At 45.4% G+C, this 25,857-nt stretch overlaps 1 protein-coding gene across 1 annotated transcript; it reads left to right on the top strand.

Moving 5' to 3' along the window:
• Window positions 1–279: 279 nt before the first annotated feature.
• On the top strand, window positions 280–15,893 carry LOC145352699 (V-set and transmembrane domain-containing protein 2A-like). Its single transcript, XM_080202942.1, has 5 exons — window positions 280–785; window positions 1,860–2,029; window positions 5,575–5,625; window positions 8,162–8,528; window positions 11,933–15,893. Exons 1-5 carry the CDS (start codon window positions 707–709, stop codon window positions 12,010–12,012), a joined length of 747 nt encoding a protein of 248 aa, XP_080059068.1. The 5' UTR covers window positions 280–706; the 3' UTR covers window positions 12,013–15,893.
• Window positions 15,894–25,857: the final 9,964 nt, after the last annotated feature.

The raw sequence follows: 25,857 nt of genomic DNA, 5'->3' as shown, positions 1-25,857 counted from the left end.
TGTGGGGTTTAGTGTGTATGTGTTGATGGGGGGAGCTGTGTATGTGTTTTGGGTGTATGTGTGTTGTGGGGTGGGGTTTAGTGTGTATGTGTATTGGGGCTGGGATGTGTGTTGATTGGGGAGCTGTGTGTGTGTGTGTGTGTTTTGGGTGTGTTGTGGGGTGGGGTTTAGTGTGTATGTGTATTGGGGCTGTGTTGATGGGGGGAGCTGTGTGTGTGTTTTGACTCGCACACATTCGCTGCCTTCCAGCCACTCCGAAGCTGGGGAGCGCTGGGGAAGTTGCAGCGTTGCGAGGTTGATTGGTCTGATAATGGGCGGATATTTCCTGGGGGCTGTTGCTGCTGCTGCTGCTGTAACTCGCACAGAGTGTGAGGAGGGCGAAGACGCAATGGGGGAGAAGTGACTGGCGCACTGGAGACGGGCAGGTACCGATCAAGAGCGGGGCATCTTTCCACGCTCCCTCCTCCATCACCAAAAGCAGCAGCGTCTCTTGACTCCGGAGCTGGGGCTTTTTTGGGGGGGCTAATGAGCTGCATTATAGCTCACCTCCAGAAACCCTGATCTCCATCCAACAAACACACACACACACACACACAGCAAAGCGGGAGCAGAATGCAGCAGCTAGTACACCGGCTCCCTAGAAGAATTACAGTTTCGCCTTGCTAATTGCTCAGGACGGCTCAACACTTGCTGATGTCTGTTTGGGATGATGGGGACCTTCCCTCTTTCTCTTGGATTTGGGTGCCTTTTTGTTTTTTGCGCTCATCTGGGTTTTTCATCCCAAGGTAAGACCGCGTTTAACAAATAAACCCCCTTCCTAAGGCTCCTTTGACTGAGATAAAAAGGGAGGGAGAGAGAGAGTTACATGTTGCTGTTTTGTTAGAAACACCCTGGCTATTAACTGCAATTATTGAAACTAATTTTATTTTGTGAGGTTTGGGGTGTGTGGGGTGGGGGGGGAGGGTTTGGTTAGTGGGGAGAAGGAAAGACAATTTATTGGAATGGGAAGATGCACGAATAAAAGCAACATCGAAAATACCGCGCTTGAGTGGGACTCTGGGGTTCTGGGCTGTCGGTCAGAAGAAATATTGAGGGAGAGAGAGGGGAAGGTGGGCAAAACAATGGACCCACACAAACATGCACTCACCGAGAGACATATGTCTCTCCCAGCATACAAACACACACACACACATGACTATCCCAGCAGTAGGAGGTTAAATAAATAACGCCTTATTCTGCAATTAAATATATATATATAATACATATGATATATCCTATATTGGGAGCTTCGCCTGCCTGGAACATCAGGGTAAGAATTTGAGCGCAGAGGGGAAGAATAGAGAGGATAAAGATTGAACGCGAGATGGGAGAACGGGAAGAGGGAACAAGAAAGGGAGGAAGAGAGAAGAGAGAGAGAATGTGTGAAATGAATGATAAGTGGGAAGAAAAGTCAGAGGAAGGAGAAGCAGAAAGTGGAAAAAAAATCGAGGAAATGATATAATAGAGAGGGTCTGTAAGCGAGGATAAATGTTACTGCCAGTCACTTAATGGGATGCGTTACTTTATGTTCCCGCGTGAGAAGGTTGCGGATTCCGCCTCATTTGTATTCACCGTCAGCTTTGTATTTTCATTTTTTTAATGATATATAATTATTAATACATGCACGGTGAAAAAGGATGGAGAGTATGGACGGATTTCAGAAATGGATTAACAGCGAGTCCAGCTTGTTGCTGGCCAGGGCACTCGCTGCGTGCGGGGGAAACTGGGATCTCAAGAGCTCTGCTTTCGGCTGGGATAATGTTCTCAGTAATGCTTTGGCGGGAGAAGTTTGATCAAATCTGAACGTTTGTTCATTGTAGCCCGATTCACTGAGCTCCCCGAGAGTGTGACGGCGGAAGAAGGGGAGAATGTGGAAATGGCCTGTGCTTTCAGGGGCAGCGGATCCCCTTCCTATTACCTGGAGATCCAGTGGTGGTTCATTCGAGCTTCATCCGGCCAGGAGTACAGTCCAGAGGCCAGCAAGATCCAGGTAGCCGCCACTCCTGGGGCGACAGGGCTCCGTTATTTAACTCGCCTTCTCTTTGCATCCTTCTCTGCACGTGTCCTTACACCCTCACACATACACACCTTCACTCACACACACACACTTTTCCACACAACACACACACCACACACAAATTTTCACACACAGCCACATACCTACACACATGCACCTTTACACACATGCACCTTCACGCACACACCTACACCTTCACACACACATGCACCTTCATACACACACCTACACACATGCACCTTCACACACACATACACCTTCACACACACATGCACCTTCACACACACACACATACACCTTCACACACACCTACACACATGCACCTTCACACACACACAGCTACACACATGCACCTTCACACACACCTACACACATGCACCTTCACACACACACCTACACACATGCACCTTCACACACACATACACATCCACTTCACACACACCTTCACCTACACACATACACCTTCACACTCACACACATACTTAAACACACTTAACACACACCTTCACACACACACACACTTTCACACACATACACACATTCACACCTTCACAAGCACATACCTACACACATACACCTTCACACTTATACATATCTTCACACGCACACCCTGACACTCACACCTTCACATGCACACACCAAATAAACTACACACCTTCACACACACACACACCTAGACACATTCGCGCACACATCACACGGACACCTTCACACACACACATGCACACTATGCGCCTTCACACACATACCACTCACTCACACATATTCATTCACAGAGACACTTTTATACACACACACAAATGTTCAAGCACAGACACTATGACACCCACTGTGACACACACTTAGGCACACTGCACATACCCCCTCCCACACACACACACATTGACACATTGTGTACATGCTCCCACAGATATACCTTCTGTTACATGCACACACATGCCACCTCACACACACACACACACTTTGATGAACACAAACCCTCACACATACTTCAGATATACAGTCAGATATACTCCACACACTACTTCTCAAACAAATACTCCCTCACACACACACCCTTTCACATGCTCCCTCAGACACATGCTTCCTCATGCACAAACACCCACACACACATACAGTTACACACATTCACTCCTTTACAGAGGCATGCTACACAAACACACTCCAGACACTCACACTCCACACAGACCCTCATACACACATAAACACAACTCCCTCATACACAGGCACCCTTACACACACACGGTCTCACATGCAAATAAACACATGCCTTCACACATATCCCTTCATACACACTTAATAACGCTCCTTCATGTACACCAATGTGTCTCACAGACAAAAGCACATTTACTTGCACACACTCCTTCACACAAACCCACACACACACACATACTCCCATACACACTCAGCTACACACATTCTCGCCCCCACACACTCATTCTTGAGCAAACATGAGCTCTCACATATATGTTTACTCACTACCAAGCTCTACCATATTCACACAATCTCACACACCCAAATCAAAACGCACACACACCTCCCCACACAAACCTACACAGACACTTACACTCCATACAACATATGCGCACTTTGTCATACCCATACACAATTCCTTACACACTCACACACCCACATACAATTCCTTACACACTCACACACAATTCCTTTCACACACTCACACACCCACACACACACACACTCACACACCCACACGCAATTCTTACACACACACACCCATACACAATTCTTACACACTCACATACCCACACACAATTCTTACACACTCACATACCCATACACAATTCTTACACACACACCCATACACAATTCTTACACACTCACATACCCACACACAATTCCTCACACACTCTCAAGCACCCACACATAATTCTTACACTCTCACACACCCACACACAATTCTTACACTCACACACCCAAACACAATTCTTACACACTCACATACCCACACACAATTCTTACACACACATACCCACACACAATTCTTACACACACATACCCACACACAATTCTTACACACTCGCATACCCACACACAATTCTTACACACACACAATTCCTTACACAGTCTCAGACACCCACACACAATTCCTTACACATTAACACACCCACACACAATTCCTTACACATTTTTGCACACCCACATACAATTCCTTATACACGCTCACATCCATATACAATTCCTTACACTCCCTCATACCCATATACAATTCCTCACACTCACATTCCTTCACAACCATGCACAATTCCTGACACACTTTTACACATACTCACAGACACACACATAATTCCTTACACACACCTCACACCCACACACAATTACTTACATACTCTTACACACTCAAACACAATTCTTTGCACACTCTCACACACACGCTAGCATGCAATTCCTTTCTCGCTCTCACGTACCCACATTCTTCTATACTGCCAGTCTTTCGATGCCTGTTTTGCGTCAGTCGGATCGCTAAATTGCCTCATTTACTTAAACCCTCGCGCTGATTCCATTGCGGCTTTCATGTTTGCTGGCTTCGGGAGAGTATTTCTCCACTGGCTGGTATCTCCTCTCCCTTTAGATCCCTCAGTGCAAACAGAACATCCCGCAGTAACTGTGGGTGGCAGCGAGGGAGAGACAGACCCGCACTCCCCCGTTTTGTGGCGTGGCTGTTTATTCCTATGTGAACCTTTGAAAGATGAGTGTGATTTAAAATGGTGCGGAATTAAACAATGACAGTAGGGCGCTTCGAGCAGATAGACTGGGAACCCATGTTGTTATGAGCTTGAAGAGGTGCCCTCAATTATTCCTCCTGTTTACACTGGGCTCTCCAAATGTAGAGGTTTTGACGCGTTAGAGGAACGTCAATTAGATCAGAAAATCTACCGCTGCCAAAGCACCGATGGGGTTCTAGGGAGGGGGTAAGAGGAGTGGGGGCGACTACTGTGAAAGGAGTGGAATATACTTGTGCAGCAAACAGAGAAAAACCTCTAGCACTTGTCGAATCTCATTCCAATGAAACCCAGTCACATGAAGATGTCAGTTGATGTCGCCCCTAATCTACAGACCTTACCACAGTGCTGTGAGTGTGAGAAGCCTTACCCCCCACTCTCCTGGTAATGTGTCACCCGGAATCTTTGTACCCCTTTCTAAAGAACCTCCAATAAAAAAAAGTGAACCGAGTACATAGGGAAAAGTTGGCTGTTTATTATCTCACGGATTACTGCATAATATCAGCAGATATTGGAGATTTGCCAAAGATTCACGCATCAAGCCAGAACACTATATCTTGGATAAGATTGCTCTAATAATATGCCCGCTGTAGCCACCAGGTACAATAGATTTGATCCGCGCACTGCCAGATTTAACCCACGATGCGCCGCTTGCTGTGATATCTCTGTCCTTGTATTTTCACTTGTACACTCCCACCCTGAAATATCACCGCTCTTTGCTGCCTGGGGTGTCTGTATCTCTCATGTCGTGCTCTCTATCCTTCTGTCTTCCTGCAGTTGGACACTTTGCCACAAAGCGAAATGATCAACGACGAGACGAAAATAAGTGTGAGTAAGATGTCTGGACAGAGGCGGGACAGCTGATCTGGGCCACTCTGAATGCCACTGTGTCGATCTCCGGGCTGGAGGGAGGTTTGGCCTCTCTGACTCTAAACTTGGAGTCGGCTCTGGAGGATCGAAAATGGGAGGAGAGGTCTGGGAAGAGGGGGGTCGGAGCTGGTAGGTGAGGATGGGCTAGGGACTGTGGGGGGAGGGGGATAGAGGTGTGGGGGATAGGGGTGTGGGCATAGGGTAGGTAGTAGTAGTGGGTGATAGGTGTGGGTGGGGGGTAGAGGTGTGGGGGATAGAGATGTGGGGATAGGGTAGGTAGTAGTAGTGGGTGATAGGTGTGGTCGGGGGCAGAGGTGTGGGGTTATAGTAGTAGTGGGTGATAGGTGTGGGTGGGGGTAGAGGTGTGGGGGATAGGGGTATGGGGATGGGGTAGGTAGTAGTAGTGGGTGATAGGTGTGGGGTTAAGGGGTGGATAGTTGAGGAATGAGGTGGAAGTGCAGGGGTGGGGTGGGGTGGATAAGAGGTATAGCGGATGGGTTGGGGGTCAGTGGGGGTAGAGAGGGTGGGGGTGAGGTAGAGGTGGTGGAGTAGTGATCGGGGGTATGTAGTGGGGTAGTGGTGTCATAGGGATGGGTTGGGGTTAGAGCTGGCAGGAATGGGGTAGAAATATGGGAGTTGGGGTAGGGGTTGTGTGGGTGGGTTGAGGTAGAGATGGTGTAGGGTATGGGTGGGAGGTAGAGGTGTGGGGGTCAGGGTTGGGTAATAGAGGGATGGGTGGGGCTAGAAGGAGCAGAGGTGGGGTGGGGTAGAGAGGGTGGGGGTGCGTTGGCAGTAGAGGTGGTGTAGGGATGGGTTAGGGGTAGGGCTGATGGGGTGGGGTGCAGTAGAGAGGATGAGGGTGAATTGGGCTAGAGGTCTGGGGGATGGTTTGAGGGTAAGGGGTGGGGTAGAGGGGGGTCGAGTAGGGTAGAGTCTAGGGGTGGGGGTGGCACTGGTTTTGGGAAATGTGATCAGTTTATCAACTGTTTCACCTGCCAGTGAAAACATGGACACTGAAACAGGAAACGGGCTGCAGGAATAATGCAATATCTTAACACCAGCAACATGTTACATAATACATTCACCTAGGCACCGGCTGCCACCATTGTGTGTGCACCATGTTCCTGCAGACAATGCTAAAGGAAAATGTGCAACTGGTATTTTGTTTATGAATGTAATCAAATTTCACAATTGCACTTCATTTAAATTCAATTAATTCCTAATGGAGTAAACGCAATGAATGGTAATGTTAATTAATGAGCTCACTCCTTTAATTGGTCACTGTCACATTGTGGAACCAAATGCACACCAGGGGATTTACCATAATAAAGGTAATAAACTGTTTTGCTGTTGTAAATGGAGTTGGCATTTGTGTGTCCTTCAGATCCGTTTCAGCATGGGGAATACCCAGTCTGACAAAGTAACAACCTAATAGGACACCATCCTTGCTGGAGTCTGCCCATCAACCTAAATCACATAATCGAATCTCAACACAGAGAGAGGCACAAGGGTCCTGTCCTTTCCAGCCCCCATAGGGAATGTCCCTTCACCCAGGATTTCAGACAGAAATTGCACTTGCTTTTTGTTTCTTCTTATCTTGGGTAATTTACAAGAGAGCCCCCTTCAACTCACCCCCAGCACGTTCATCTCTTCGAATAAAAAGCAGATCCAATCACGTCATTAACAAATTGGATAATTACAGAAAGGTGGACCCTGACATAACACTTCCTGCATTGGCACCATCTGTGTGCCGTGGGCAACACATCATGAACAACGTTGTTACTGGCCTGGCTAAGATCAAGCACCAGATCAAGACGGGGTGCTTTGCCCTATCTCGCCAGCTTGGATCTGATGCAGGGTCATCCTGACTCATAACTTTGGCTCTATTCTCTCTACAGATGCTGTCAGACCTGCTGAAATTTTCCAGCAATTTCTGTTTGTGTTTCCAATTCCAGCATCTGCAGTACTTTACTTTTGTGTTGTTTGTTTCTCCTGTGGGGACTATGAATTGGATTTTGAATTTGGTTTTTGGAGTAAGCAAGGAATGGATTTGGGTTTGCCCGGTCCGCATTGGCTTTGTAAGTTTAAGCTTGGAGTAAAAAATTGGAGGCAAAATACTGCGGATGCTGGAATCTGAAATAAAAAAACAGAAAATGCTGGAAAAACTCAGCAGGTCTGACAGCATCTGTGGAGAGAGAATCGTCTGTATTCTCCCTTCACAGATGCTGTCAGACCTGCTGAGCCTGCATTTTCTATTGTTGAATAAAAATAACTTATTTGTCTGGGACTTGACACAACAGTTGAATTTCTTGTTAAATGTCTTTGTGTTTAGGTGGTGTTGTGGGTATTTTAGGGGTGTGTGTGTGTTGTGTGTGTGTTGTGTTGTGTGTGTGTGTATATATGTGTGTGTGTGTTAGTGGGGGACTCTGTTAGTGATATTGATGTATTTATTAGTCTGGTCATTTTCTCCCCAACCCCCCCCACCCTTTTGCAGACAGTGAAAGTGATGGGCAGTGACATCTCACATAAACTGCAGATTCTGAAAGTGCGGAAGGACGATGAAGGCCTGTACGAGTGCCGGGTGACCGACGCCAACAACGGGGAGCTGCACGAGTACAAGGCCCAAGGGCACCTCTACGTCAATGCCAGCCACGCCCGGGCCCTGCAGGCACTCGAGCCACCACCGTTGCCCCTGCACGACGGCAAGGGGATGCGGAGCCCACCTGCAGCCGTGGCCCCCTCCAGCGAGCGACCAGGCCGCCGCTCCCCCAACAACCGGGTCACTCACAAAGGACAGACGGAAGCTACCACCAGCAGGCCGGCCGCCACAATCCTCAGGCAGAGCGCCACATCCACGTCAGGTAAGCAAGGCATAGGCCTTCAGAAACAGTGCAGGTATTGGGCTGACTGCCCCACTCTCACCCTCACTTCTGTACAGAATAATTCTCCTTTCTGAAGCATCCTGATGTATAATCTTTACACATATTCCAGAGACACACATAGCAACACTGAAACACAGACAAATGGAGCCATTCGTTCGTTCATTATGATCATGTCTGATCATCCAACTCAATAGTCTGATTCCGCTTTCCCTCCAAATCCTTTTGAACCTTTTCACCTCAAGAGTTACATCCAACTCCTTCTTGAAACCAGACAATGTTTTGACCTCAAAAACTGAAAAATGCTGGAAAAGCTCAGCAGGGCTGACAGCATCTGTGGAGAGAAAAGAGAGTCAATGTTTTGAGTCTGAATGACCCCTCCTCCAACCTGAAGACCAAGAAAATAGGACAAGGTTTCTCCTGTAAGGGCTGGGGTTGGGTGGGGTGGGGGGCAGTGGTTTGGGAGAAGGGGTGTAATTGAAAATATTTCATAGAGAAAAAGACAAAGGGAATGTAAATGGTAGTATTAAAGGCTGGAGGTTCTACTTATGGTGTCCATGAAGAGATCTGAATGTGTAAATGGCAGAACCAAGATTCAGAGTGTCAAAGGACAACATGAGGCATGTGGCAGATGACCCTAGAGGGGGAGAGGAGCATGGGTGACAGTGGGGGACAAGGTGGAAAGCAAGATATTTAAGAAGTGTATTAATGAAGTGATATTTTAGCCTCAACTGCTTTTGGATGAATAACCAATACACAATAAATTAGGGGTGGCATGGTGGCATTGTTGTTAGCACTGCGGGTTCGATGCCTGGCTTGGATCACTGTCTGTGGAGTATGCACATTCTCCCCGTGTCTGCACGGGTTTCCTCCGGGTGTTCCAGTTTCCTTCCACAGTCCAAAGATGTGCGGGTTAGGTAGATTGGTTGGCCACACTAAAGTGTCTCTTAATGTCAGGGGGAACTATCTAGGGTAAATGAATGGGGATAGGGCCTGGGTGGGATTCTGGTTGTTGCAGACTTGATGGGCTGAATGGCCTCCTTCCACACTTTAGGGATTCTATGATTCACTAATAATAGAAACATCATAACCACAGGCAGCACAGTGGTTAACACTGCTACCTCACAGCACCAGGGACCCAGGTTCGATTCCAGGCTTAGGTCACTGTCTGTGCAGAGTTTGCACATTCTCCCTGTGTCTGCGTGGGTTTCTGCTAGGTGCTCCGGTTTCATGCAATAGTCCATGGATGTGCAGGTTTTGTTGATTGACCATGCTAAATTCTCCCTTAGTGTACCAAACAGGTGCCAGAGTGTGGCAACTAGGGGATTTTCACAGTGTTATTGTAAGCCCACTTGTAGTGCTAATAAAAGAATTTTTTTTATTGAAAAGAGATGCTCCAGAACCTATACTCTAGATTTCAGTAAACCCTAGACAATAGGTGTATAGCTATTTGAAGTATCTACATGATATACTCATAAAGAATGATACCTTGAAGAAAGCACATGCACATCTGGACTTACAGCTGCAGGTGGAGCTTTGTTGTTGATCAATTTGGAAAGCATGGGGTATAAAAAGAACTCGTACTGTGTGACACATTTCATCAGGGCATCAGCCCGTTTTAAAATGTTTCCCAACTTTTGTTTTAAAGTTACAACAGGCAGCAGATGCATTGCTGTAAAGCAAAGTCTTATTAACCAAGGCCAGATGAACTGAATGACTAGTTAGTTATTCCATTTTCAGTGAGGGAAGAAATTGACCAGAAAAGCGGGGCCTAGAATTTATTCCGGTGTGAGCCAACAGAGGGAGCCACGTGCTTCTCGATCTATTTCTATAACCTGCCTAGTGTTAAAGTGTGTGCAATCCGTCCATCGCGTATATAGGGCTATAAAGACCAGTGGGTGAGCTATCATGGAATCCATTGGCATTCAAAGACCTACAGAGCGGATTAGGAAGAATGCAGAAGCTTGAAATGAGACGCCAGGTACTTGTAAGTGAATATTGTTCCTTAGGACCACTCAGACCGGGGTATATTTCAGAGGAATGATATAGATAGAGTGGATAGTAGTGTAGATAGGGTGGATAGTGGTGTAGATAGGGTAGATAGTGGTGTAGATAGGGTAGAAAATCAACATCTTTTCTCAAAGTTAGGGGAGTCTAAAACTAGAGGGCATAGTTTTAAGGTGAGAGGGGAGAGATACAAAAGGGTCCAGAGGGGCAGTTTTTTTTTCACTCAGAGGGTGATGAATGTCTGGAACCAGCTGCCAGAGACAGTAGTAGAGATGGGTACAATTTTGTTTTTTAAAAAGCATTTAGACAGTTATGTGGGTAAGATGGGTATAGAGGGGTATGGGTCAAACACAGGCAATTGGGACTAGTGTAGTGGTAAAAATTGGGGCGGCATGGACAAGTTGGGCGGAAGGGCCTGTTTCCATGCTGTAAATCTCTTATGACTCCAGTTGCAAGGGTCAGCATTGGGAGGATTTGTCACCACTGGGTTGCTGGCAGGTAAACTCTGCAAAAAGCCACAATCTCCATGTACCAAACACCATCCATTCAGTACACAGTACGTAGAACATTACAACACAGTACAGCTCTTTGGCCCTCAATGTTGGGCCCAGCTATGTCCAATCCCAAGATCAAGCTATCCCCTCCCTATAATTCTGGTGTGCTCCATGTGCCTATCCAATAACAGCTTGAAAGTTCCTAAAGTGTACGACTCCACCACCACAATAGGCAGTCCATTCCACACCCCAACCACTCCCTGAGTGAAGAATCCACCTCGGACATCCCCTCTATATCTCCCACCGTGAATCTTATAGTTATGCCCCCTAGTAACAGCCACTACCCAGGAAATAGTCCCGGGTGGAGGCTATTTCCTCGGGTGGTGGCTGTTAGTAGGGGGCGTAACATTAACTCTATTTCCCTGTTTAGATGCCTCTTATCTTCCTAGAATCGACTCTATGTGTGTGTGTGTGTGTGATGCATTTGAACTAATTCTGAGCCCGATGCAATAGGGCACTCTGCTGTAATTATTACTATGATACAGAGTTAGCCCCCTATGTCAGACTTGCATTCTGCAGTCAATAAACTCCGACTGCCAAACTTAACCAGCCTCTTCGGTCGAGGGCTTTGGGGCTTGTGTAGGATGCATCATTCTCACGCTGTTTTGTTCTGGCTTTATGAGAATGCGGCTTTCCACTTTCGGATCACCTTTGCAGCCGCATTTTTTATTAATATCAGGGTGTTAGAACTGTTTGCCATGTTGTGATTGCATGCCAAGACGGAGACGCCAGCCAGCGTTAATTCTGAGATTAAAGACGTGTTGCTGAGAAATATCGGGAAACAAATACCTTCCAGATGAGCGAATGTTTTACCTTCTTCCTCAGGTACGACGATCGTAACTGCAAGCGATGGACTAGGTGCCCTGCTGCTTATGTGTGGCTTTTTGAAGGGTGCTTTGCTATAGTCTTAGTGCTGACTTTTCCCACTATCACTTTCTCTTAAAGCAAAGAGCGGTTGGATGGTTAAAAAAAAATCCATGGACTGGACAGCAAAATCGACTTTTAAAACAAAAACCCCACCCTCCTGCACCCAATGTACTGTAATTCTCTAGAAAGCGGGAGCCCTTAGCGAGGCAGCGACACAAAGAGATTGAAAGAAATGAAACACCATTGGCTCAGGATAATTTCTGCAAACGGATTGCTTGTTGATCATGAACCACGTTCCGGGGGGCACTTAACCTGCAAGATCCCATGTCTTTAAGGGGAGGGGGGGAGGAGGAGGAGGGGGCTTCCTCTTTACACAGTCGGCCACCAAGTGGGAAACAGCAACGCGACTGGAACTGAAGGCGTCTTAACAATATTCAGCGTGTGTGTGTGTGGGAGGGGGCTGAGCAAGATTTCCAGAGCACCCTCGCCGCTTCCATGGTACCCTGACCATCCTTCGAAGGTACAAAGAATCCATCCATCACCCTCTGTGTAAGTGTGTGTGTGTGCAGGATTCTCATCGCAATAGAGACACCTTCAGGAGATGCTCAACTCTGGATGTCCTCGTTTGATTATTTTTTTCATTCTACCTGTGCCGCACAGTTTGATATATCGACTCGTTCGGATGTGCAGATCAGACCCAAAAGCCAGATCATTTCAATGTGCTGTCCTCATTTCCCCCTCCCCTCCCTCCCCCAGCTGAGGGTCCAAAGCTCCCTCCCCAACCTCTGCCATTTCAATGCCCCTTTGTGACTCCAGTACGGTTTCTGATTCCTTTCCAAGTAACTGGCTGAATTCTAATTTTAATAAATACCACACTGTGTATTCCTTCCCTCTTCCCTTCCCCACCCCGCCTCAACCCCTTTTGATTTTTCACCTGTATTCACTCAAGATTCTGGACAAACCTTCTCTTATCCAAATGCAAGTTGTGTAGTTTAAACATTAAAAAAAATTACAATTTTCGTCTGTGAGTGAACAACAAAGAAAAAAAAACAAACTGCCGGTATCGTGTGAGTGTTTTATTTTTCCAAAAAAAATCCAAGAGAAAGCAAGTTATGAGAATATTACAAATCGCGTTGATGTTGACTTCAGGTCATGTTTCATTTCTCTGTAATTAAATGTCATCTTCGTGTGATCCACCTTCACCCAATTGCAACCCCAGCAAAGATACCGACTGGAAATATTATGTAGAGACTAAATCACTTAGAATTAAAACAAACACAAAAATATCGAGGAGGATGTTTTATATTTTTTGTTTGATTCGTCGTTGATTGGAACTGCAATAGCTTCTGTTGTGCTGATCGGCTCCCATGTTGAAATTAAATGTGCAAAGTTATGTTTCTCCCCACTCCACCCCGCCCCCATATTATTAACCGACTCACTATGCTGTGCTGGAAAATGTGAAATGACTAGGGAGATATCAGCTCCTGGACTAAATTTCTCTGTCTGTAAACGCTGTGGGTTGTAGGGAGCACTCTGGCTTCGACTGGTCCACCTCCTCACCCCCCTCTGTGTCACCAGGGATGGAGTTTTTTTTATATCTATTCATTTTTACAGGACGTGGGGATCATTTATTGACTCTCCCTGTGGCACAGTGGTTAGCACTGGTGTCTCACTGTGCTAGGGATCCCAGGTTCACTTCCTGGCTTTGGGTCACTCTCTGTGCAGAGTCTGCATGTTCTCCTTGTGTCTGTGTGGGTTTCTTCCGGGTGTTCCGGTTTTGTCCCACACTCTGAAAGACGTGCTAGTTGGGTGCATTGGCCATGCTAAATTCTCCCGCAGTGTACCCGAACAGGCGCCAGAGTGTGGCGACTTGGGGATTTTCACAGCAACTTCATTGCAGTGTTAATGTAAGCCTACTTGTGATGAATAAAAAACTTTAAAAAATCTTTATTGTTCATTCAGATATGCCTTCTGAAATAGTGACTCTAATAAATAAATTTAAATTTAATTTCGGAGAATCAACCACATTGCTGTGAGTCCGGAATGCCATTAGGCCAGATCAGCAGATTTCTTACCCTGAACAAGATGGAGTTTTTGTAATGACAATTGTTTCATAGTCATCGATAGACTTTTAATTCCAGATCTTTTGTACTGAATCCAAATTTCACCATCTGCCAAAGGGGGATTTGAACATGGATCCTCAGAGCATTACCTTGGGTCTCTGGATTGCTAGTCCAGAGATAATTCTGCTGTGCCACTGCCTCCCCAAAGTATTGTGTGCAGGGAGACTGAACATGAGAATTTACCAACATTATCGGGCGGTACTTCATTGAAGTGTATATGAATTGGTAAAATATATTCAAATGGGAGGGGGCCGGGGCAGTGGTTCATTGGTCTGCACCATCATTTTTAGGGAGGATATGTAATTTTCAGTTCACGCTCCCCAAGCAGCCCTGAGGGGATGCCTTAGTGTCGGCAGTGTGGGCCGTACCAATGAAAAGTTAAAGGGACATAAAAGATGCCCAGTGAGAGGAAAGGGAGGAATTTCAGCCTCAAACCAATATTAGCATATTAAAAAAAAATCTGGTTGTCATCACATTGCGGCTTGTGGGATCTTGCTGTGCACAAATTGACTGCCACCTTTCCTACTTTACAGGAGTGACCACCATTCATTACCCAACAGAAAATGCTGGAAAGTCTGAGCAGGTCTGACAGTATCCATGGTGAGAGAATAGAACTAATGATTTTCACATTGGCTCTATTCTCTCTCCCCAGATGTTGTCTGACCTGCAGAGATTTTCCAGCGTTTTCTGTTTTTGTTTCAGATCCAGTACCCACAGTATTTTGCTTTTGTCACAGTTCATTAGTTGAGACTTCCTGGGTTTGGAGGAGACACTTCAGAAATGCTGAATGTAAAGAACTATATTACATGTATGTTATATGTTGTAGAACCATAGAATTATCCAATTGGCCCATTTTCCCCACCGCTCTGCAGATGTTTTCCGCCATCTATTTGCAGCTTTATTGTGCAGGAAATAAGCCAAAAATCAAATTGACAGTCTACTTTTGATTCACTGGCTTACTCTTTTCTCCCATTTGTTTGTTAACATGGTGCAAGAACATAAACGACAAGGATCATGTTTTCCCCATAACCCAACTGTCTAAGTGTTTGTAATCTTAGGCTATGAAACAATAACCGCTTCTCAAAATGGCCCTCTTTTAATCTCACGGATGTGAATCACCAGGTTAAGCAGATGGGTGAGTTTCCCCCTCAGGTGCTCGTGATGGTCCAACAGTCAAGTATTCTCCGGAAGTTTCCACTCATGGCTGTAGCTGGGACTGATCCAAGACTCCAGATGGGTTCGAATCTGCCTGTGGAATGAAGGAACAGTTGGGTAACAGGACGTGTACCACAATTATTCAACTGGAGATTGGACAAGACAAAACATGGGCTTCTCATCAGACGCTGCTGAGAATACTCTGCAGGTCAGTCAGAATCTGTGGAGAGAGGAGCAGAGTTAACGTTTCATGTTGATGATTTTTCATAGAAATTAGAAGCAGGGGTAGGCCATTCAGCCCTTCAAGCCTGCTCCACCATTCACTGTGATCATGGTTGATCATCAAATTCAATATCCTGATCGCTCTTTTCCCCCATATCCCTTAATCCCTTCAGCCTCAAGAGCTGTATCTAATTTCTCCTCGAAATCACACAACGTTTTGGCCTCAACTATTTTCTGTGTCCCTGTTGCCACAGATGCTGACTGACTTGCTGAGAATTGACAAAAGTTTCTGTATTTACTTCAGATTTCCAACATCCACAGTACTTTTGCTTTTTTATCTGAGTATCACTCCGGGCATGTAACATTGATATGTACAATTAATTGGACTAATAAAGTGGGTTAATACCCAATTTCCTAGATTCTGCTTTTTTTTTCCTAGTGCTGATACAAAGGGGTTAAGGTGAATTCAAAAGAGAATGAACTACCCACCTGTTAGCTGAGAACCCTCTCTCGGACAATTCCCATCACATCTGGCAAGAGCCTTGTACAGTTCAATTATTTCCGAGTTAAGTTTCCAGTCAACTGCACGTGGCACACTTCCAAAGAATGGACGAGACCAGTATAACTCTAAAATAAAAATAAAACAGTGCAAATGCTGGAAGTCTGAAATAAAAACAGAAAAGTGCTGGAAAAACTCAACAGGTCTGGCAGCATCTCTGGAGAGAGGAGTAGGATTAAGCTTTGACAAAGAGTCATCCTTGCCTCGGAAACTTTAACTGTTTCTCTCCCCACACGTGCAACAGACCTGTTGAGGTTTTCCAACTTATCTTACCTAACACTCTGATCAGACAGTGGGCATAATAGAAATGTTCATCCCCTCTCTCTCAGGAGTCGAAATGTGTTTGTGGGTTCAGTGACATTGAATGGGGCGTTTTGCATTAACAGTAATCCTGCCTGCAGTGTTCTGGTCCGATTAAAGTCCGAGGTCAAATGAAATGAGATAGTCCACCAGTGGAAAGGTTTGGGCAGTTTAAATCCAATTTGATATGAAACCTAGTTTGCAATGTGGCTTTGACCCAGAGGAATTTATAAACATACCAAGTCTTGATTTAAAATGTGTAAACAGTAAGGTGTTTCCACAGAACAGAATCATAGAATCCCTACAGTGTCGAAGGAGGCCATTTGGCCCATCAAGTCTGCACCGACTCTCCAAAAGAGCATTTTACCCAGGCTCTCCTTCCCCCTCCCCCTCACCCCATAACCCATGCATTTGCCATGACTAATCCACCTAACCTAAATATCTTTGGACTCTAAGAGACAAGTTACCATGGCCAATCCACCTAAGCTGCACATCCTTAGATGTTACCGTAGAATCATACAACATAGAGGCATCTGGCACACCATACCTAGGTTGTCTGAAAGAGTGAGTTAAATAGTTACACTCCCCTACTTTTAACCGATAGCCACGCAATGTCCCCCCTTTTAAGAAAATATTCAGTTCTCTTTTGAAAGCTAGCGCTGAATCTTCTTCCATTACTTTCAGTAGTCGTTCCATGTATATTGTCTGAACATTAGCACTTAAATATTGATATGTTTCAATATGACAGATATTCCTAGAATTTTTTTAAAGCAAACCATCCAATTCTAAATATTAATGCAGTTTCTCTACTATGATTAGTAAGTTTCAAGATACATCGTTTTTCAAATCATTGGAAGCTTTATGTCCAAGATGATTTTCAGAATATCTTCACATTATATTACAAGGAATCACAGATGAACAAAGGTGACCATTTTTCTTCTTTTGCACAATGTTCTCTCTATGGTCCCCCACCACCCCCTCCCCCAAATCCCCACCCCTTTGCCCCACAGCTCCTGGGAACATAAGAACATAACATAAGAACATAAGAAATAGGAGCAGGAGTAGGCCAACTAGCCCTTCGAGCCTGCCCCGCCATTCAATAAGATCATGGCTGATCTGTCGTGGCTCAGTTCCACATTCCCGCCCTCTCCCCATAACCCTTAATCCCCTCTCTTATCAAAAACCCATCAACCCGCGTCTTAAAAATATTTAGCGAGGCAGCCTCCACCACTTCAACGGGCAGAGAATTCCAGAGATTCACCACCCTTTCAGTGAAGAAGTTCCTCCTCAACTCCGTTCTAAACTGCCCCCCCTTTATCTTGAGGCTGTGCCCCCTAGTCCTACTATCCTTTCTGAGCGGGAAGAGTCTCTCCACCTCTATCCTATCCATCCCATTCATCATCTTATACGTCTCAATGAGATCTCCCCTCATTCTTCTAAACTCTAACGAGTACAAGCCTAATTTATTCAGCCTCTCCTCATAGCTCAACCCCCTCAACTCTGGCATCAGCCTAGTAAACCTCCTCTGCACTCCCTCCAAGGCCAAAATATCCTTGCGTAAGTACGGCGCCCAAAACTGCACACAGTACTCCAGCTGCAGCCTCACCAATGCCCTATACAGCCGCAGCAAGACCTCCCTACTTTTATATTCAATCCCCCTCGTGATGAAGGCCAGCATCCCATTCGCCTTCCTGACCACCTGCTGCACCTGCAAGCTGGGTTTTTGCGACTCATGCACAAGGACCCCGAGGCCCCTCTGCACCATCACCTGCTGCAGTTTTTCTCCACGTAAGTAATAATCCTTCCTACCATTATTCCTACCAAAGTGGACCACCTCACACTTGCCAACATTAAATTCCATTTGCCATTTCCTGGCCCATTCACCCAGCCTATCTAGATCTTTCTGTAGACTCTCCCCACCCTCCGCACAATTTGTCTTTCCACCAATCTTGGTGTCATCAGCAAATTTCGACACCCTACACTCGGTTCCCTCCTCCAGATCATTTATATAAATGGTAAATAGCTGAGGCCCCAGCACCGACCCCTGGGGCACTCCACTAGTCACCATCCGCCAATCCGAATAGCACCCATTGACCCCCACTCTTTGCCTCCTATTTGACAACCAGTCCTCTATCCACGCTAACACCCTACCCCCAACTCCATGCCCCCTGACCTTCTGCAATAACTTCTTGTGAGGTACCTTGTCAAACGCCTTCTGAAAATCAAGAAAGACCACATCCACCGGCTCTCCTCTATCCACCGCCCGAGACACATCCTCACAGAACTCCAGTAAATTTGTCAGACACGACTTCCCTTTAACGAAACCGTGCTGCGTCTGCTCTATCAAGCAGTTCCCCTCAAGATGCCTCGCTATTTCCTCCTTGATGACGGATTCTAACATTTTACCTACAACAGACGTTAAACTAACAGGCCTATAATTCCCCGCCTTTTGCCTGGCACCCTTCTTAAACAATGGCGTAACATTAGCCATTTTCCAATCTTCCGGCACTTCCCCGGAATCCAGCGACGCCTGGAAAATAACCACCAAGGCATCCACTATCACCTCCGCCATTTCTTTCAGGACCCTCGGATGCATTCCATCCGGTCCTGGGGACTTGTCCACAATCAGCCCCCTCCAGTCTGTTGAGCACCACCTCTCTAGTAACAGTAATGTCATCGAGACCCTCCAGTCCTACCACCTTTCCATCTCTAACATCCAGCAAATTATTCACGTCTTCCTCCGTGAAGACCGAAACAAAAAAGTTATTCAAGACCTCAGCCATTTCCCCATCGCCTACCACTAAGTCCCCCTTCTCATCCTCTAAGGGACCAATGTTCACCCTAGCCAGCGTCTTCCTTTTTATATATTTATAAAAACTCTTGCTATCTTTTTTATATTCAGCGCTAGCCCAGCTTCATAGTTTGTCCTACCCTTCTTTATCAACTTCTTTGTCAATCTTTGTTGACATTTAAACCTCTCCCAATCCTCTTCTCGCCCACTACTCTTAGCTACTCTAAACGCCTCCGCTTTTAATTTAACACTTTCCTTCACCTCCTTCGTTATCCACGGCTTATTACCTCTCCTCCTACGGTCCTTTTTGACCATCGGAATAAATTTCTGCTGAGCACCAAGAAAGATCTCCTTAAAGATCATCCACTGCTCCTCAGCAGACCTACCTTCCAACGCGCTCCCCCAGTCCACATTCGCCAATTCTTCTCTCATCCTACCGTACTCCCCTCTGTTCAAACAAAGGACGCGTGTCTGGGAACCCACTTTCTCCTCCTCCATCTGCTCCAGAAACCCCACCATACAATGATCACTCTCCCCAAGAGGATCCTTCACCGCAAGTTCCCTAATTCTACCCGCCTCATTACATAGCACCAGATCCAAGATAGCTCGCTCCCTCGTCGGCTCCAACACACACTGTTCCAGGAAACTATCCCGGCAGCATTCCAAGAACAACTCCTCGAGCCCACTGCGTCCAACATGGGTCAACCAATCAATATGCAGATTGAAATCCCCCATAACTACGGTCGTCCCATTCCTGCACGCCGCACTTATTTGCGCGTTAACAGCCCGCCCCACCTCCAGATCATTGTTCGGGGGCCTATAGACGACACCCACCAGCGTCTTCCTCCCTTTGCTGTTCCTAAAACTGCTATCTCAGGATGGTTAGATCTGAAAGGTTAGATCTTGCATTTCCCCAGTAATGTTTGTCTTCATGAACCCACTGTCTAGGACAAAAGGCAATGGTAGATCAAAGCCATGGTTCGCACTATCTCTCAGAAGCTGAGAAAAGGGGGCTTCATTGGACTGACTAACAACAATCCTTACTCCCTCTCATTCTTGCTACAGGGACTAAATGCTGCAGATAGGATTTAGATATTTGGTAAAAATTAAAGTGGATCATCATTCGACCACTCAAGTCTGGTCCACCATCCAATTAGAATGATCATTGCTGTTCACATTTTAAATCCATTTTCCCACCTTGGTCCAAATATTTTAAGATCTTATATGTATACCTACCAATTTCAGTCTTTAAATTTTCTTGGTTGTTGGTTTATTCAAGGAATGTGGGCTTCGCTGGTGTGGCCAGCATTTATTACCCTTGAGAAGGTGATAGTGAGTTACTGTCTTGAACCATCGCAGTCCATGTGACATAGGTACACACACAATGCTGTTAGGGATTTTGGCCCAGTGACAGTGAGATAATGCCGATATATTTCCCAGTCAGAATGGTGAGTGACTTGGAGGGAGGGAACTTGCTGGTCATGATGATGCCATGTATCTGCTGCCTTTGTCCTTCCAGATGGTAATGGGTTCGGAAGGTACTGTCTAAGGAGCCTTGGCGAGTTACTGCAGTGCATCTTGTAGATGGTACATACCCCTGCCACTGTGCATTGGTGGTGAAGGGAGTGAATGTTTGTGAAAGGGTGACAACAAAACAGGGCTGCTTTTTCCTGGTTGGTGTCAAACGTCTTCAGTGTTATTGACAAATTTATGGGACAATGATTTCCATATTCCCATTAGCTCTTGTGTGAAGAAATGCTTCCCAACATCACCCCCTTAGAGACCCAGTTCTAATGGTAAGATTATGTCCCATTGTTCTGAAATCACCCTTCTTTTTCCCACAGCGAATTATTTCTCTGTATCTACCATATCAAATCCTTTAATCATTTTAAACACCCAACTTGTATCTCCCTTAATTCTTCTGTACCCAGGAGAATGCAAGAATAGCCCATGCAATATATCTTCATAGATTAACACTTTAATCCCTGGTGTTAGTTTACTGATGTGGGTATGCCGGCGTTGGACTGGCGTAAACACAGTAAAAAGTCTGACAACACCAGGTTTTAGTCCAACCTATTTATTTGATAATATACTCGCAAGCTTTCGAGGGGTTACCCTCTTCGTCAGGTGAATGGAGAGTTCTGGTTTACTGCACAGAATATGTGTTCATGCCATGGCCAAATCAGTTGATTCTCAGCCTTTGTGAGTCCTCCCAATTTGCCTGATGGCAGATGGTAAAGAGCGGTAGAGTTTCCTGGTCAGCCATACTGCAGAAGGCAATGGCACACCGCTGCGGTACTTTGCCAAGCATAACCATGGATCAACCCAATGGAAGTGATGATTACCAATGCCCTTTCAGAGCATGGTACATGGAAGAGGAGGATCATTCTGGTGAATATGTGCTGCACTCCCCATCCTGATATCTTTCTGGAGATTGTGCCCAGAACTGAATGCAGTCCTCCAGATGCATTCTAACTAGAGTTCTACATTGTAGCATACCTTGCAGCTTTTTTGTATTCCAGCTTCCTCTGGACGAAGCCTTTTTTTTTAATCTGCCACATTCACTTTTTGGTACTTTGTGGATATGGCCCTCTACTTCTCTCTGCTCCTTCACAGCTCCTACCCTCTCATCAATTGGAAGATACACTAACCAATTTTTTTTCAGGTTCAGACTTTCATTCTTACACAACATTGCAAAGCAGCTGCCTGAGGTGTGTGACCCAGAACTGAGAAGCACTTTTAAAGTCAAAACCAACGTTCAAAAATACAACAGGGGAGAAAAAATGGATTTCATGGATTTCTTTAGGTTTCATGGATCAATGTGTTCACATATGAAGAAAACATTTCTGAGAATTGTTTTAACGTTTGCAATGGGAATGAACCTTGTCTTTGATAATAATGATTTAATATCGAGGTAACACAGTGTTGGACATTAAAATGAATGGTTAAATTGTGTGCTTAAATAAATAAATATATATACAAATACATTTGAAGGAAGACTGCTTTAATGAACAATTTATTGTGAATTTTAAAAACAACGAATGCTGCTATCGAGTGATTGCCAGAACATTAGCCTTTGAAAAGGCAATTAGATGGACTTCATTAATTGTTACAAATCTGAAAAAAGACTATTGGAGAGAGGAAGTGGAGTCGGTGGCCTAAGAATGGCTGCCTCACAGCACCAGGGAAACGGGTTTGATTCCTCCTTTGGGTCACTGTCTGTTTAAAGTCTGCATGTTCTCCCCATGTCTGCGTGGGTTTCCCCCAGTTCTCCAGTTTCCTCCCACAGTCTGAAAGACATGTTGGTTAGGTGCTTTGGCCATGCTAAATTCTTCCTCAGTGTACCTAAACGGATGTGGCAACTAGAGGATTTTCACAGTGACTTAATTGCAATGTTAATCATCGAATATCTGCAGTGCAGAAGGAGGCCATTCAGCCTATTGTGCCTGTATCAACAACAATCCCACCCAGGCCCTTTCCCCATGACCCCACATATTTACCTACTAATCCCCCAACATCCCCCAAACACTAAGGAGCAATTTAGCATGGCCAATCAACCTAACCTGCACATTTTTGGACTGTGGGAGGAAACTGGAGCACGCAGAGGAACCCTATGCAGAGAATGTGCAAGCTCCACACAGAGAGTCACCCAAGCCAGGAATCGAACCCAGGTCCCTGCACTGTGAGGCAACAGTGCCAAAAACTGTGCCACCGTGCCTATTTGTGACATTTATAAATAAACTTTAGTGATGTCTCTGCAAAACCTGAAGGTGTTTTTTGGAACACAACCGGAGCATATTACTGATGTTTTAACTGTTAACTAAACATTATAGACATGAGACAGTAGCTCCACCATTGGTATTGTTGCCTGCTTATACTATAGGGGGTAGTTTGAGGGAAATATTCGAAAACATATCTGCATAAACAGAGAGCTCATTTCAGCAGTCATGCTGGTTGGATTAGCTTTTCTCTACAGCATTGTTCGACAACATTGCGAAGGGAGAATTGATTTGTGGAAGTCAATGCAGCAATATAGGGGGTGGGGCCGAACGTTAGATTTCTTTTTAAGCAACGCTTCCCCTGAATGTGGGGAAACAGTAAGAATTTAACATTTCTGGAACAGCTTCTCCTTGTACTGTGAGGCAGACACAGGAACGGCAGGGAGCAAGGATGCTCACCCACTACCTGCTAGATATTCAGCTCCAGTCGCACAGGAGATGAGCCAGTTGCTACAAAAACAAAACATTAGTAATTGCCACCAATTACTTGTCAATATCTGTGTTGAAACTGATGACATCTTGAGACTGGGTAATTTTGGTGGATGATTTTTCTTTTACATGCCTGACCCTGGGGTGGGTGGGGAAAGTAGGGGGGGGGGAGCGGTCGTTGAAATGTACATCAGCAACACTGACCATGGAACAGTCATCTGGATATTAACATTGTATCAATCTCAGCAACTCATTTTCAATTAACGGATTAATTTGTGTACAGAATTAGGTGTCCACTCAAGAGTGGTCTGTACATGCATTAGTGGACCAATTTTCAAAATAGTTAGTGATAGGAGAAGGCTTTGGGAAACTGCTGCCCACATTTATACATGCCTCAAGATCTATGGGCACTTGACACACACCCCAATGGCTCCAAAAAAGAAGTTTATTTATTAGTGTCACAAGTAGGTTTACAGTAACACTGCAATGAAGTTACTGTGAAAATTCCCTAGTCGCCACACTCAGGTGCCTGTGCAGGTACGGTGAGGGAGATTTTAGTATGGCCAATGCACCTAACCAGCACGTCTTTCAGATTGTGGCAGGAAACCAGAGCACCCAGAGGAAACCCACGCAGACATGGGGAGAATGTGCATAATTCTTACAGACAGTGACCCAAAGCCGGGAATCGAACCCAGGTCTCTGGTGCTGTGAGGCAGCAGTGCTAATCACAGTGCTACCATGCCACCAATTAACTGGAGTTCACAGCTCCAGCATCTATCTCTCACTTTATAGCGCTTCCATCAAGTTTCCAAGGTAGTCGACAATTCTCCTTTGTCCCTCTCAAATGTTATAATGTTCTGTTCCTCCAACAGTTTTAGTTAAGCCCCTGTGATAATGCAAAGATAAATGCCGCCAGATGCATTTAACGGTCTCATTATTTTCGTTGAAATCAACCATGGACATGCCCTCTCAACAAATGAGTGCAACGAGATTGAAAATAGTCATCTTAGCAGTATCCAACGAGACTAAGTTAACACCACCTTTCACGGTGGCTCTGTGGTTAGCACTGCTGCCTCCCAGGGATCCGGGTTCCATTCCCGGCTCGAGTCACTGTCTGTGCGGAGTCTGCACGTTCTCCCAGTGTCTGCGTGGGTTTCCTCTGGATTTTCCAGTTTCCTCCCACAGTCTGAAAGACATGCTGGTTAGGTGCATTGACCATGCTAAATTCTCCCTCAGTGCACCTGAACAGACGCCTGAGTGTGGCAACTGGGGGATTTTCACAGTAACTTCATGCAACATTAATATAAACTTACTTGTGACTAATAAATAAACTTAAACTTTAAAAAGTGCTGGTCTTAGTCAAGGTACAAGTGAACAGATGATTCACACCTATTAGGTTTGTGACGCGAATTAGCAAATAAGCAAAGCAATTGCTTGAATGCAACAAGCTCAGCGAAGTTAGCATGACCTTGAAAACAGGCATTCTTCACATTCAGAAAGATTCAACCACATTCCATTAACACCAGCATTTCTATTCCCTTCATGAGGAAGACATTCGCCTTAACCAACTCCTGCTATCAACGTAAAATCCAAAAGTTAAAAAGAACACATAGAAGAAAAATGAATGTTACCCATTGAAATGATTCACTGTTTGCACATTTTCTTGAACTGACTGCTGTCATTTTAGAGCTACATTTTTTCACGTTTCATCGTATTACTTTTTTAATGCAACATTATTGCAAATTTGTAAAACAAAAATGCAGTTCACCCATTACTACTATTTGCGGTGAGTAACTCATTTGACTCTGCGAGGCCTGTCCACCATCTACGAGGGACAGGTCAGGACTGTGATGGAACATTCTCCAGTAGCCACTCTAACATCTCTTAAGAAGCTCCACACAGTCTAGGGTAAAGCAGCCATGTGATTGGCATCCCACCTACAAATACTCATCCCCTCCACCACCAGTGCACAGTGGCATTCTGTGTACCATCTGCAAGATACACTGCAAAAACTCACCAAAGTTCCCTAGGCAGTGCCTCCCAAGCCAACCACTACCACTGTCTAGAAGGACAGGGGTGTTAAATACATGGGAACATCACCACCTTGAAGTGGTACAGTAGTTAGCACTGTTGCCTCCCAGTGCCAGAGATCCGGGTTCGATTCCCAGCTTGGGTTAGTGCCTATGCAGAATCTATATGCGTCTGCATGGGTTTCTTCTGGGTGCTCCGGTTTCCTCCTACAGTCTGAAAGACCTGCTGGTTAGATGCATTGGACATGCTAAATTCTCCCTCAGTGCACCCGAACAGGTGCCAGAGTATGGCGATTAGGGGATTTTCACAGTAACTTCTTTGCTGTGTTAATGTAAGCCTACTTGCAACAAATAAATAAACTTTAAAACTTCAACTTCAAGCTACTCACCATCATGGCTTGGAAATATATGACTGTTCCTTCACTGTTACTGGCTCAAAAGCCTGGAATTCCCTTCCTACCAGCAAAGTGGGTGTGCCTACACCACAGGTACTGC

The sequence above is a fragment of the Carcharhinus amblyrhynchos genome, chromosome 2 (assembly GCF_965287045.1).
Source record: "Carcharhinus amblyrhynchos chromosome 2, sCarAmb.v2.hapA, whole genome shotgun sequence".
Classification (NCBI taxonomy): Eukaryota; Metazoa; Chordata; class Chondrichthyes; order Carcharhiniformes; family Carcharhinidae; genus Carcharhinus; species Carcharhinus amblyrhynchos.
Note: the sequence above shows the minus strand (reverse complement) of the source record. Positions and strands in the feature narration are given on the sequence as shown.

What these genes read in the sequence shown, in the direction of transcription:
- LOC145352699 (XM_080202942.1), top strand. Translation starts at nt 707, where the DNA reads ATGATGGGGACCTTCCCTCTTTCTCTTGGATTTGGGTGCCTTTTTGTT. An exon ending in TCTGGGTTTTTCATCCCAAG is followed by an intron (nt 786 to 1,859) that starts GTAAGACCGCGT and finishes TGTTCATTGTAG; the next exon opens with CCCGATTCACTGAGCTCCCC. An exon ending in ACGACGAGACGAAAATAAGT is followed by an intron (nt 5,626 to 8,161) that starts GTGAGTAAGATG and finishes ACCCTTTTGCAG; the next exon opens with ACAGTGAAAGTGATGGGCAG.